The sequence below is a fragment of the Trichechus manatus genome, unplaced genomic scaffold (genome assembly GCF_000243295.1).
Source record: "Trichechus manatus latirostris isolate Lorelei unplaced genomic scaffold, TriManLat1.0 scaffold00050, whole genome shotgun sequence".
Classification (NCBI taxonomy): domain Eukaryota; kingdom Metazoa; phylum Chordata; class Mammalia; order Sirenia; family Trichechidae; genus Trichechus; species Trichechus manatus.
The window spans coordinates 16,380,830-16,393,666 of NW_004443986.1; the positions used below are offsets into that span (position 1 = coordinate 16,380,830).

A 12,837-nucleotide genomic window follows, 5' to 3' on the forward strand; every position below is an offset into this window, starting at 1 on the left:
TTGTGGTCCCTGCCAGAGCAGTTGGTGGTGGTAGCTGGGCACTATCTGCACATGAACTTTTTGAGGCTTTTGATACATATCACCAACTTTTTTTTCCAGCCACAGCCGATTTACACAAACACCGGCGGTATCTAAAGCATTCTCACTACACCACTACAAGCACTCTAGCGTTGATTTTCATTTCATATTCTGCCACAAGGCAGCAGAAGCCTGCATCAGCAGGGGAGTGTTTATACCAGGGGTGTAGCTCAGGCCATCAACACCTAAAGGGGACTCAGTGAAAGGGGCAGGGAGCCTGAGGTTGGAATAGCTGGAAGAGACCATTTAGAGATTGATGATGACACTTTTCAATGGGCCCTCTTTAAAATGCAGCACGGCAATTCGCTTGAAGTCTAGAGAAGAACTGCTGATGGTAACTGATGATAAATCACCCTCTCTAGAAATTGGTACTAATGAGGCAAATTATCATGGTCCCCAGAAGCCAAGACATGAGTGGAGGAGAGGGTATTTCTCTTTCTGCCACCATCCCTTTTTCCTGGGCATTTTACATAGACACAGCCTCTCAAAGGGAGCTTAGTTTTCCCACATCCTCCTTCCCATTTACTAATCCTTGTCTCCTTGTCACCTGACAACCCTTCATCATCTTCTTGTCACCTGATTCCTCCTTGGATCTAAGAACTTGATAATCATAGAATGAAGGAGAACAGCAACAGGCCTTATAAAATAGAATCCCAACCCTGATATATAAAAACAAGGAAAAGGGAAGTGGTGAATTTATTTCACCATTTATTTTTAGTCCCACCTACTTCTGAAAGTATGTTAAGTGGTACCTGTCTTGGCAGGGGTCTAGGGAGGACAAAATATCTTCTCTTTGAAAACCAGTTCATGGAACACCAGCCCTGCGAGTTGTTAACAGGTTAACAATGGAGAAGAGAGTAATTTCAGTATTCAACCCCTAAAAAAACAAACGAAACCAATTGCCATCGAGTCAATTCCAACTCATGGTGACCACATGTGTGCCAGAGTCGAACTGCCCTCCATAGGGTTTGCAAAGGCTGTGAACTTTCAGAAGCAGATCACTAGGTCTTTTGTTCAAGGCACCTCTGGTGGATTCAAACGGCTAACCTTTTGGTCAGTAGCTGAGTGCTTAACAGTTTGCACCATATTTTAAATGTGAACATCATTTAAATGAGAGACATCTTTACAGCGTGGTTAAAAGCATAGATCTAGTTAGTCATTCCTAGGAACTAATCTCAGCTTTACTACTTTACCAGCTATATAACCTTGGGTAAGTTATTTAAATTTTCAATGTCCTCTGTTCCTTGTCTATAAAATGGGGATAATCATAATAGTACCTACCTCATAAGGTTGTATGAGTCTTAAATATATTGGTTAATCTTTAATTAACATATGCAGAGCACTTAGTACGATGCCCAACACATGGTAAGCATGCTGTAAGTATTTGCTGTTGTTCATTTAACTCAGTTATTTCCAACTGGGGACAATTTTGCCTCCCAAGGGACATTTGGCCGTGTCTGGAGTATTTTTTGTTGCCATAACCTGGGGGGGGAAGGGAGTTATTGGCATCTAGTGAGTAGAGGCCAGGGAGGCTGCTAAACATCCTACAGTGCACAGGACAGCCCCCACAACAAAGAATTATCCTATTTAAGATGTCCAAGGTTTGAGAATCCTTGATTTAAACTGAGCATGTAGAAGCCCAGAAAGGTGCTTCATCTAATGAATGTCTAGGTGAAAATAGGTCAGATAAAAATTTTGGTTAGAAAAATTCTGTCAGCAAAATTACTAAATGCCCACAGTGTATAGAGAACCCTGTATTAGACACTTCGGAGGCTATAAGAGAAACCAAAGCACTATCCTTGAGGAGCTTAAAGAAGAGTTCTGTGTGATTGGGTTATTTAAGAGGGAATTTTTTACCAAGAGATTTTTGTAGTCATTTTTCCCTTAATAAGGGGTGATGTAGGGTCGTTCACACTACTCACAATAATGTTCTCTTGAATGCCAACACTTACAGTTCCGTGTAAAGAAGCATCTTAAGGGAACAGTGTGTGGTTCCTTCACATGTCTGAATGTGTCTTGTGTTTGGGTAAATGCGATTGAACAAATATCTGAAAAAAAGAAATCACTGTCACAAATAAAAATTACTTGTTATATGTTAAGGCACATACACAAGAGAAAATATTAAATCTCCTCATCTCCAACCACTCTTATACCAAAAGGAGAATGTTCCACTTTTTGCCTACTTTCCATTTAAAGAATTATTTTGTCAGATTCCAGAACTGTGTGTTCATATAGTCTAGTCCAGAACACAGAATTCATTCTCACACAAAATGGCTCATTATCAAAAGTCCTCTCTTGATTTGTTAGCAGCGAAGGTTTGGGAAGGAACCCTTATTCCCCCTCTTGTTCTTTTTGCCTTTAGGCTAAGGATTAGAAGTCTTTTCAAAGCATGCCATGTCTTCACTTAATTCCTGTCGGTGGCAATTGTCCTTCAGGATTGGGCAATGAGGAGGGCTAATGAGTCTGGGGGAGCCCATCAGGAGAAAAGCACAACCCAAGGTTCCAGCCCTTGGAAACTGACCATGGGATGGGTGATCATTGGATGGGGCAGGAAACCGCACACCATGCAGTCATCTTTGCACACCTTCCACCACAACCTGACTTTGTACATGTAAAGGTTTCTGTCAACTCATATTTATCCAGTGCCTACTATGGCAAGGGCACCCTAATGGTGCAGTGATTAAGAGCTGCAGCGAGCTACGGCTAACTAAGAAAGGTTGGCAGTTGGAATCCAACAGCCACTCCTTGGAAACCCTATGGGGCAGTTCTACCCTGTCCTATAGGCTCGCTATGAGTCGGAATTGATTCGACGGCCATGGAACTATGGCAAGGGATTTTATTAAACACTCTTATAGGGGAAAACAAAGGTGAATTAGACAGAGAGCATGTCACAAGGAGTTCTTGGTCTGGCAGGGGAATAACACATGTTATAAATCACTCTAATACAAAGCAGAAAATGACACATGCAACAAGAAAGAAATATAGATAAACCATTACGGTATTTCAGAGTTCACTCCAGTGAGGAGTATGGGGAAGTCTTTTTGGAGAGGATGGTCCTTGAGTTCGAATATGAATGTTGGTGAAAATGTAGACATGTTGAAATGATGCTGGAGTATTCTAAAGAACAGAGCAAGCTATCAAGGTGAAAAATGTATTATGTCAGAGAAGTTATTTTTGTTTTTTTTTAGGTAGTTTGTTTTTGTAGGATTTGTGGAGGTGAGTGTAGGGAAATAGGATGAGCTGCATAGATTGGGACCAGCTCATGAAGAACCCACAATGCCAGGACATATTTAAGCCACGGAGAATCATTGCCGTTTTCTGAGCAGATATGGGAGTGAATAGTCACTGGATGAGGAAGATTGTTGTGCAGCTGTATAATGTCAATTGGAGAAAAAATGAGGGTCTGAGTTATTGTGGGGCATGATGGGTAAGGAGAGGCAGACTTGACCAACAATTCAGATAAAGCATTTGACGGGACGTGATACAGGTGGGCTTTCTTAGAGAGGCAACATAGCATTGTGTTTAGGAGCATGAGCACTGGACACAGATTCTTGGGTTCTAGTCCTGGCTTTGCCTCTTAAACCAGCTGCATATTCTTGGACAAATAACTTTACCTCTGGTGCCTCACTGTCTTCATCCAAAAAAATGGGGAGAAAAACTTTGTTCCTTATATACAGGTACTGGAGTCCTTGGGTGGTGCAAATGGTTAATGTGCTTGGCTGCTAACCAAAAGGTTGGCAGTTTGAGTCCACCCAGAAGCACCTCAGAAGAAAGGCCTGGTGATCTACTTCCGAAAAATCAGCCATTGAAAACCCTATGGAGCACAGTACTACTCTGACGTATGTAGGGTTGCCATGAGTCAGAATCGACTTGACAGCAACTGGTTTTATACATGTGCTGAAGATTAAATAAATAAGTGCATTTTTAACACTTTCTGAATAACACATGACATAACAAAAGTTATTGTGCTTAGTAGCTCAATATAAAAATTGGCTGTTATTATTATTGAGGGCAACAAGAGAATGAAATAGGAAGGTGGACTTCTGAACCAAGTTGGAATGATGGTGATTGCCAGAAAGAGTTACACAAGGAAATGATTTATCACTTTGTTCCTTTCCACAAAGCTATTTGTAGGGGCTGGAATGTGGTACCATGTCTAAATAGAGGATGGTATGAAATACATGGACCACCCATCTATGGAATTGTCCCACCATCTATGTTCTTCTTGCTTTCTAGTTTCGAAAGCATTGATTTCACTCTCTGGCATTAGCTGTGTTAAATTACTCCAACAGAGCAGGAGTACTCCTAAGACATCATAATTTCCTCATTTCTACTAATGGGGAGACCAGGAGCCAAAACTCTGATGGCCCCATGGGAGATCATCAAAGAGATGATGCTTTGAAGAGAAAGGGAGGGTATTTTTATAGACTCAAATGGACATTGAAGATGTGTTATTTAAAAGAAAAGCAACTAAGATGTTTTGGTTTTAGTTGAGGAATATTGTCTGTGTTTTTAATACCAAAAAAAAAAACAAACCCATTGCCATCGAGTCGATTCTGACTCATAGCGACCCTGTAGGACAGAGTAGAACAGCCACATAAGGTTTCCGAGGAGCAGCTGGTGGATTCAAACTGCCAACCTTTTAGTTAGGAAACGAGCTCTTAACCACCGTGCCACCAAGGCTCCGTGTTTTTAATGGGGGTGTGTTATATGCGGAAAGGAGGATAGAAGAGAGACAGGGAGTATCCTGGAGCTAGACATCCAGCTCTTATTTTGAAACCATGGAACTCAGAGAGCTGAAATGCTCTGCTCTTCTTCGATGCCCGATTCGGCGCTCAGATTGTTCTAATTTAATGCATGTATGAGAATAAAAATCAAACTTCCCAGTTCTGGGGCACATTAACAAAGAAGAGGCAGGCTTTTTCCCTGTAAGATTAAACAATCATCCGGGTTTAAAGGATTTAATCTGCTTGAGCTCAGTCCAGGATGGGGTTCATAGCCCCAGAATAATTGGAAGCAGCATCAGGCTTTGAACATCAGAGGCTGTGTGCGTGCATGTGTGTGTGTGTGTGTGTGTGTGTGTGTGTGTGTGTGTGTGTGTGTGAGAGAGAGAGAGAGAGAGAGAGAGAGAGAGAGAGTGAAATGTGCTAGCAAGTCAAAGAGGTCTCTCCTTCACAATGTGCCTGGGCAGGAGAATAAGGCTGCCTGCCCTGCCTCCTCCAGTCTGTAGGAGCTGACTGGATGCGACTTCTGGGGGTTGCTGTGCACATGAATGTGTGCTATTGTTCCAGGCACATGTCGACCCAAGAAATAGCACAAAACAGGCCCGTCCTTATTCAGATGCAGAGCCCTTCCATCACTCAACCCAGCCTTTCCAGGTCACATGCCGGAGGCCTTCGCAGACAGGGCACAGCTGCCTCAAATCTGCTGCCTAACATTAGCTGTGGTTCAAAAAACCTGACAGCACCAAGCTTCCCAGGCTCCGCAGGGAGAGACCAGAAAGCTCTGGGATCCAGGCAGGATGTTCTCCCAGGAACTGTGGCTGGAAAATGAGAAAAAGTGTGCTGTGGTTCGGAAGTCTAAACCAGGCAGGAAACGCCAGGAGCTGCTGGCCGTGGCGTTGGGGGTGAAGGTGGGAGTCAAAGGCAGCTTTCTTTGGCCCCCTCTCAAACTCTTTGCCTGTTCACAGATCTCCTCCCTGGTTCGAAGGGCTGCCCTCACGCACAACGACAACCACTTCAACTATGAAAAGACACACAACTTCAAGGTAAGCACACCTCCACCTTCTTTTTTCTGTTGTAAAAGGACAGGTGGCGCAGTACCGTTCATGGTTTTCGTCTGGTCTTTATATGAGGATGTGATTGTAAACTAACAAGTCTGCAAATTCCTTTGTTTCCCATTTTTAACAACATGATTCACACCATTGTATCACATCAAGCTGGAGACCTCAGAAAGCAGTTTGCATGATGCTGATGCTTAGAAATACCTATATGTATATTGACTTAGTTCTGGAGAATTGGGCCCTTTTCCTCTTCCCGTTAACCGTATCCAATGGAAGAAAAACAGAGCCTACTCCGTCTGTTTGCCTTTAGAGATCTTCTGGCAAATGTCGGTCGGGCAGTATTTTTCCACTCCAAGCAGCGGTAAAGAGAATTACGTACTATCTCTGAGCAAGCGAAAACAGTTGCCTGTGAACATTCTGTGTTTTGTCTTTTGTTTTCAGTGATGCTAACTGATTTCATTTCTGTGTGGACAGCTGTGAAAGCAAACGACAGGAGATACCAGCCAGTAGCTTTTGCTTGCGCTCTGGGTGCAGGGGGCACCCCGCAGCCTGGCCAAGCTCAGCCCAGTCACAGCCTTGATCCTGCTTACCAGACCAAACAAAAGATAGGGAGAGCTGGTGGGAGGTTAAGTGGATTTTCCCTGTGTGTGCTTATAAACTGGAAGACCGTTATCTCCATTGCAGACTTGTACTTGTATAAACGGTCTGCTAGTAGAAAATTATGTCCTAATTCCATTGTCCTAAAGTGTTTCCTGGGAGTCCTGGGTGAAACAAATGGTTAAACGCTTGACTACTAACCAAGAGGTTGGCAGTTCGAACCCACCCAGAGGCACCTCGGAAGAACCGCCTGGCGATATACTTTTGAAAGATCACAGTCTTGAAAACTCTAGGGAGACAGTTCTACTCTGCACACACGGAGTTGCCATGAGTCAGAATTGACTCAGAGCAACTGGTTTGGTTTAGTAAAGCGTTTCCCGAGAAGGGCTGGGAGGGAATTCTGTTGTCAAATTGCCATGCTTGAGATGCTGTTGAGGAGAGGAAAGACAGGGCGGAGTTAGAGGTTTTACTCCAGCAAATAGGCTGGCATTTACAAGTTGGAGAGATTGAAGATGAAGGATCCAGGAAGGAAAGAATGGGCAGGGGAGCAAAGTGTGCATTGCCTTCTTATGTACACTCTTGTCTCCTTTAAAGCTAGTAGCCTGAGTGACTGTTGGAACTAGACAACCCTTTGTCAGAGGTGACAAGGGAAATGCATTTTAATCTGTTGCTTTCTGATCTCTCATAAGAACAAATGTATGTCTATTAAATATACATTCACGTTAGTTGGATCTGTTTGCCCTGCTTCTGTTTTTGGAAAGCAAACAGCTCTGGCATTTGCATCCTATAACTGAACTGAGCAATGAAATTATTCAGCCCTCCATATTTAGCAGTAGAGTGAAGAATTGCATTATACAGGGCCTCACGTATGCCAAGGCTCTTGGTTTTTCTCCCATCACTGAATTGTGACAGGTCTAATTTGGAGCATAAAAAGCCTTTATGTTTTGTTTTGTTTTTTTTTTTCTTTCGTATTTTCTATTTATACCCTCATTAATTTTTTGCCCTAAGAAAGTATTTTCCTGACTTTTGGCAGAAATCCCTGATTCGTTGCATCCTGTGCTGCTGTGGATGGGTCTTCTTGGACTTGCAAATTCTTTTCCTTCCTCTTGAAAATTCCAATCTTTTGGCTTTCAGATACAGTTGGAATTGTGCCCTCTGATATGTGTTTGTGTGGAATATCTCCTGTATGTACGTTACTGTGTTTGAGCTTCTGTTAAAAACACACACACATCTTTAGTTCATCGATACTTTCAAAACTAATTTCAGCCTTTCTAATTTTAAATCTCTGAATGGAAAATTATTCTTAAGACATTTTAAAACAAAAAAAGGTAGTTGAATCTTATTTCTTAAGTAGTACTGCTGCTAAGGCAATATATTAAATATTTATCACTGAAAAACACAAACGGCTTTTGAAATGCTTCAAAACTCAGTGTCTATTCAGGGTGATCGCTTATAATTCACAGCTATTGAGAAAAGAAAAGACACAGAATAGAACAAGTTGCCAGAGAGGAATACAGAAGCCAGACAGGAGCGTTTCTCTTCCGCATTTAAACAGACGTCTTTGAGACAGAGCAGACCCTTGAGTAGTTGTGGCCATTGATTGTGGATGTCAATGGTACTGCTGGTGCCACTGTCCTTAAGAATGAGTGGGGGGGTGGGTACTGCCTGTCATCCACTGCCCCTTCCACCAGGCAGTCAGCCCTCTCCTCACACCCAGCTAACTTTAACTGGGGACTTTGCACAGTCTTGGGAAAACATTCTATAAGTGGGTCTGTGCTATAAATAGAGTAGTGGGCTTTTAGTAACAAGCAACTGAACTAACTAACTGAAGAAACAAAACTCTTATCAAAGGCCTCTGTCATCTGCCTGGGATTTGTGTTTTAGATTTTAAATTTACGTTTGCTTTTTATTTATTTTGACTTCTAGTAGGCTTTATCCTGAAACTTTCTTGTTTGTAATTCAGATTATCTTTTGGTGGTGGTATATGCATGGCATAGAGTTAGTGTTAAAAAAGAATAATCACATGTTTATGCTTATCAGTAAATATGCCTTGCTAGACCCTCTCAGCACATTGAATCTGCCAGGAGATGGTGATAACTCTCCCCATAACAAGATTTTTGCCCCAGTCAGGAGTATTCCTCCAGGTAAAAAGCCCCAGCCTTGCTCAGGACCTTCAGGTAGAGCACCTTACACTCAGCCCTCCACCCAGAGGAATGAATAGAAACTCAGCACAATAAAACCAAACCAAACCAACTGCTGTGCTCCACAGGGTTTTTTGGGAAGTAGATCGCCAGGCCTTTATTCTGAGGCATCTCTGGGTGGGCTCAAACTGCCAGCCTTTCAGGTGGGAGCTGAGTGCTTAATCGTTAGTGCTACCCAGGGGCTGGGAACTCCTGCTCCTTCCTAGATAGTTCCCAGTCACTGCTTGTAAGTGCCTATCTACTGCCCTTGCTTTTCAAGCAAAGCATGCTCAGGAAATACCAAAATTCAGCTCTGGGAACAAAAACTTTTGGAACCAGATTACAGTTGCAATTTATTTCACGTAATAATTATGTACTTTTCAATATATTTTCCACAAATGCAATGTTTGCTCATTTACATCCTAAATTCATTTAAGGTTACTTGCATATACTAGGCACTAAAAGGTATTTGTTAAATGATAAAATTAACAGGCTCCTTTCCAAAATGAAAATTGTTTATCAAGAGGAAAAACCACCCCATTATTTATCTCATTTTATAACTGCATCTCTGTTTATCTAGTTAACTTAAAGAAGCACTCTCCGTAGATAGATAGCTCTCGTTTAAATGATATACCCTAATAACACTAAGGCTGAGCCCTAAAAATCTTCAGGCCAGCGAACCCCACCAATCTGGATAACTTTCAGTCCTTCTTTAAGGACTGTTTAACACAGTGATGAGGTAGCAATCGCCAGCTTGACACTCCTGACCATGATGTGATTTTTGGCAAAGGGTTTGGCTCGCTCAGCCTCAGTTTCCTCATCTGTAAAATGGGAGCGTTGTGAAGTTTAAATAATACATGTATTAAGTGGTACATATAGGTGCCACTTATCATGCATGGTCTCTGGCACCTAGTAACTGTTCAATTAATATTAGCTTCTATTGTTATTTTATTACTCTTCTTATGCCTCTCATTTCTCATCTTTGTGTTTATCTTTCTCTGTCTCGTATTTATTTTCTACTCTCGCTTCTTCATGTCCTTCTTTCCTATTTCTATTAATCTCTTTCTCCCTCTATCATTAACTAGATGCAATAGAGAAATGAAGAAAAACCTCATGATTGATGCTATTTTATTGACTTTATTTTATCCTGTAGTCAATACCGGTTTATGTTCCTCAGTTGTTTAAAAAGTAGGTGAGTGTGGCACTTCAGATTTCATACATTCTTCCTCAGTTCTTAAAAAATCACTTGATATCCTGTTGGTGGGAATGTAAGATGGTACAGCCACTTTGGAAATTGATTTGGCACTTCCTTGAAAAGCTGGAAACAGAAGTACCACACGATCCAGCTATCCCGCTCCTTGGAATATATCCTAGAGAAATAAGAGCCATCATACAAATAGATTTATGCACATCCATGTTCATTGCAGCACTGTTCACAATAGCAAAAAGATGGAAACAGCCTAAGTGCCCATCAACGGATGAATGGATAAACAAATTATGGTATACCCACACAACAGAATACTATGCAACAGTAAAGAACAATGATGAAGCTGTGAAACATCTTATAACATGGAGAAAGCTGGAGGTCATTATGCTTAGTGAATTTAGTCAGTCACAGAAGGACAAATATTGTATAAGACCTCTATTATAAGAACTGAAGAAAAGGTTTAAATACAGAAGAAAACATTCTTTGATGGTTACGAGGGTGGGAAGGGAGGTGAGGGTTATTTACTAACTAGATAGTAGATAAGAATTAACTTAGGTGAAGGGAAGGACAGCACACACTACAGGGGAAGTCAGCACAACTGGACTAAACCAAAGCTAAGAATTTTCCTGAATACAATTAAACACTTGAAGGGACAGAGTAGCAGGGGTAGGGATCTGGGGACCATGCTTTCAGGGGACATCTATGTCTATCGGCATAACAAAGCTTATTAAGAAAATGTTCTGCATCCTACTTTGGTGAGTTGCATCTGGGGTCTTAAAAGCTTGCTAGCAGCCATCTAAGGTGCATCAATTGGGCCCAACCACCTGGAGTAGAGGAGAATGAAGAACACCAAAGACACAAGGAAAGTATTAGCCCCAAGAGACAGAAAGGGCCACATAAACTAGAGACTTCATCAGCCTGAGGCCGGAAGAACTAGATGGTGCCCAGCTACCACCAATGACCACCCTGACAGGGAACACAACAGAGAGTCCCAGATGGAGCAGGAGAAAGGTGGGGTACAGAACTCAAATTCTAGTAAGAAGACCAGACTTAATGGTCTGACTGAGACTAGAAAAACCCCAGAGAGCATGGCCCCTGGATTCTCTATTAGCCCAGAACTAAAACAATATCCAAGACCAACTCTTCAGACAGGGATTGGACTGGACTGTGGAACATAAAGTGATACTTACGAGGAGTGTGCCTCTTAGCTCAAGTAGATAGAAGAGACTAAATGGGCAGCTTCTGTCCAGAAGTGAGATGGGAAGGCAGAGAGGGTTAGGAGCTGGTTGAATAGGCATGAGGAATCAGAGGTGGAAAGGAGGAGTGTGCTGTCACAGTATGGGGAGAGCAATTAGGGTCACATAACAAGTATGTGCAAATTTTTGTATGTGAAAAATAAAAAAATATATATAGAAAATTGCTTGATATCTGTGAGGTTCTTAACTGAAACTATTCAGGAGCCCTATAGGAAGGATCTCTGGCCTCACCCTGAATGACACATCACAGTGATGTGGGTTAATGCTTTCAGTTTTATTAAATGGTTTCATGTCCACAAAAAAACTGTCTTTATATCTAATTAACCAATAATTAATCTAATTAATAATCAGCATCAGTCCCAGGGTCCAGGCACCACTGCTAATTTTCATGACTACTGTCATGGTTTGAATTATGTCCCCAAAAAAATGTGTGTATCAATTTGGCTGGGCCATGATTCCTGGTATTGTGGGATTTTCCTAGATGTTGTAAATCCTGCCTCTATGATGTTAATGAGGGAGGATGGCTGGCAATTGTGTTAATAAGGCAGGACTCAATCTACAAAATTGGACTGTGTCCTGACGCAATCTCTTGAGATATAAAAGAGAGAAGCCAGCAGAGAGACATGGGGACCTGATACCACGAAGAAAGCAGTGCCAGGAGCAGAGCAAGTCATTTGGACCCGGGGTCCCTGTGCGGAGAAGTTCCTAGTCCGGGGGATCACTGATGAGAAGAAGGCCAACAGAGAGAGAAAGCCTTCCCCTGGAGCTGATGCCCTGAATTTGGACTTTTAGCCTACTTTACTGTGAGGAAATAAACTTCTCTTTGTTAAAGCCATCCACTTGTGGTATTTCTATTATAGCAGCACTAGATGACTAAGACAGCTACTGAATTAACTTGTTTAAGTAAGTCTACATTGATAGAAAATAACTTCATTGCTCTGACAGAAGTGATGAAGTTTAGTCTGGTCTCTTATTTTTACCAAGCATTTCTTTGTGAAAAGAGATATGCTGAGGGCACCAAAAACCTTTAAAATGGCTGATGAGCTTCCATTTTTAGTAGTAAGTTTGAAGTATCTATTTGCTCTGGCTGCTTCCTGTTCACAGAGCATTTGCAATGTACTTTATAATCTAGTTTACAATGTAGCTATTAGCTAATGTGAATATATATGGTTATGCAGGACCGGCTACATAATTTACGGGGCCCAGTGAAAAATGAAGGTCTGGATTCACTTGTTAAAAATGTGTTAAGAATTTCAAGACGACGACAGCAAGAGTATTAAACCAAGTACAGGGCCCTTCTGAGTTCAGGGCCCTGTGCAAATGCCATGAAGCACCAGGTTCTGTGAGAATTCAAAGAGGCAGCTACTCCCTGTGCTGGATTCCATGTAGGAGACAGCATGGTTTGTCCTTTTCCCCCACAGCCAGGAAGGCTCATGGAGGAGGTGAGAAGTCAGCTGAACCACTTCAGTTACCCAGAGGAAACAGAGAAAAGGTTGTTCTGGGCAATGCAAAGACTTGAGTGAAAACTTGGACTCAGAAATGAGCCTGGAGTGAACGGGGTGCCTGGAGAAACCCACTGGCAAAGAGAGGGGTTCACCTTTTAGATCATCAACTGGGGTAGGTCAGATTGTGGAAGACTAAGGAGCTGTGGGCACTGGAGCCACTGGAGGCTTCTGAGCAGGGCCCCTTCCTCTGCTCAGCCTGCTCCTGCTCCTGCTCTCAGCCTACATCCCTCTT

The 12,837-nt window shown here is 42.2% G+C and overlaps 1 protein-coding gene across 2 annotated transcripts in view; it reads left to right on the top strand.

The window, feature by feature from the left end:
- The window catches only part of CHN2 (chimerin 2), a 349,869-nt gene that overhangs the window by 300,973 nt on the left and 36,059 nt on the right, over positions 1–12,837 (top strand). Inside the window, exon 7 of one of the 2 annotated variants that reach the window (XM_004377494.2) lies at positions 5,768–5,845. In XM_004377494.2, the coding sequence (XP_004377551.2) occupies positions 5,768–5,845 (78 nt within the window). Of the gene's footprint in view, positions 1–5,599; positions 5,846–12,837 lie in introns of those variants that run through there. The other variant, XM_004377495.2, reaches the window with a different exon arrangement.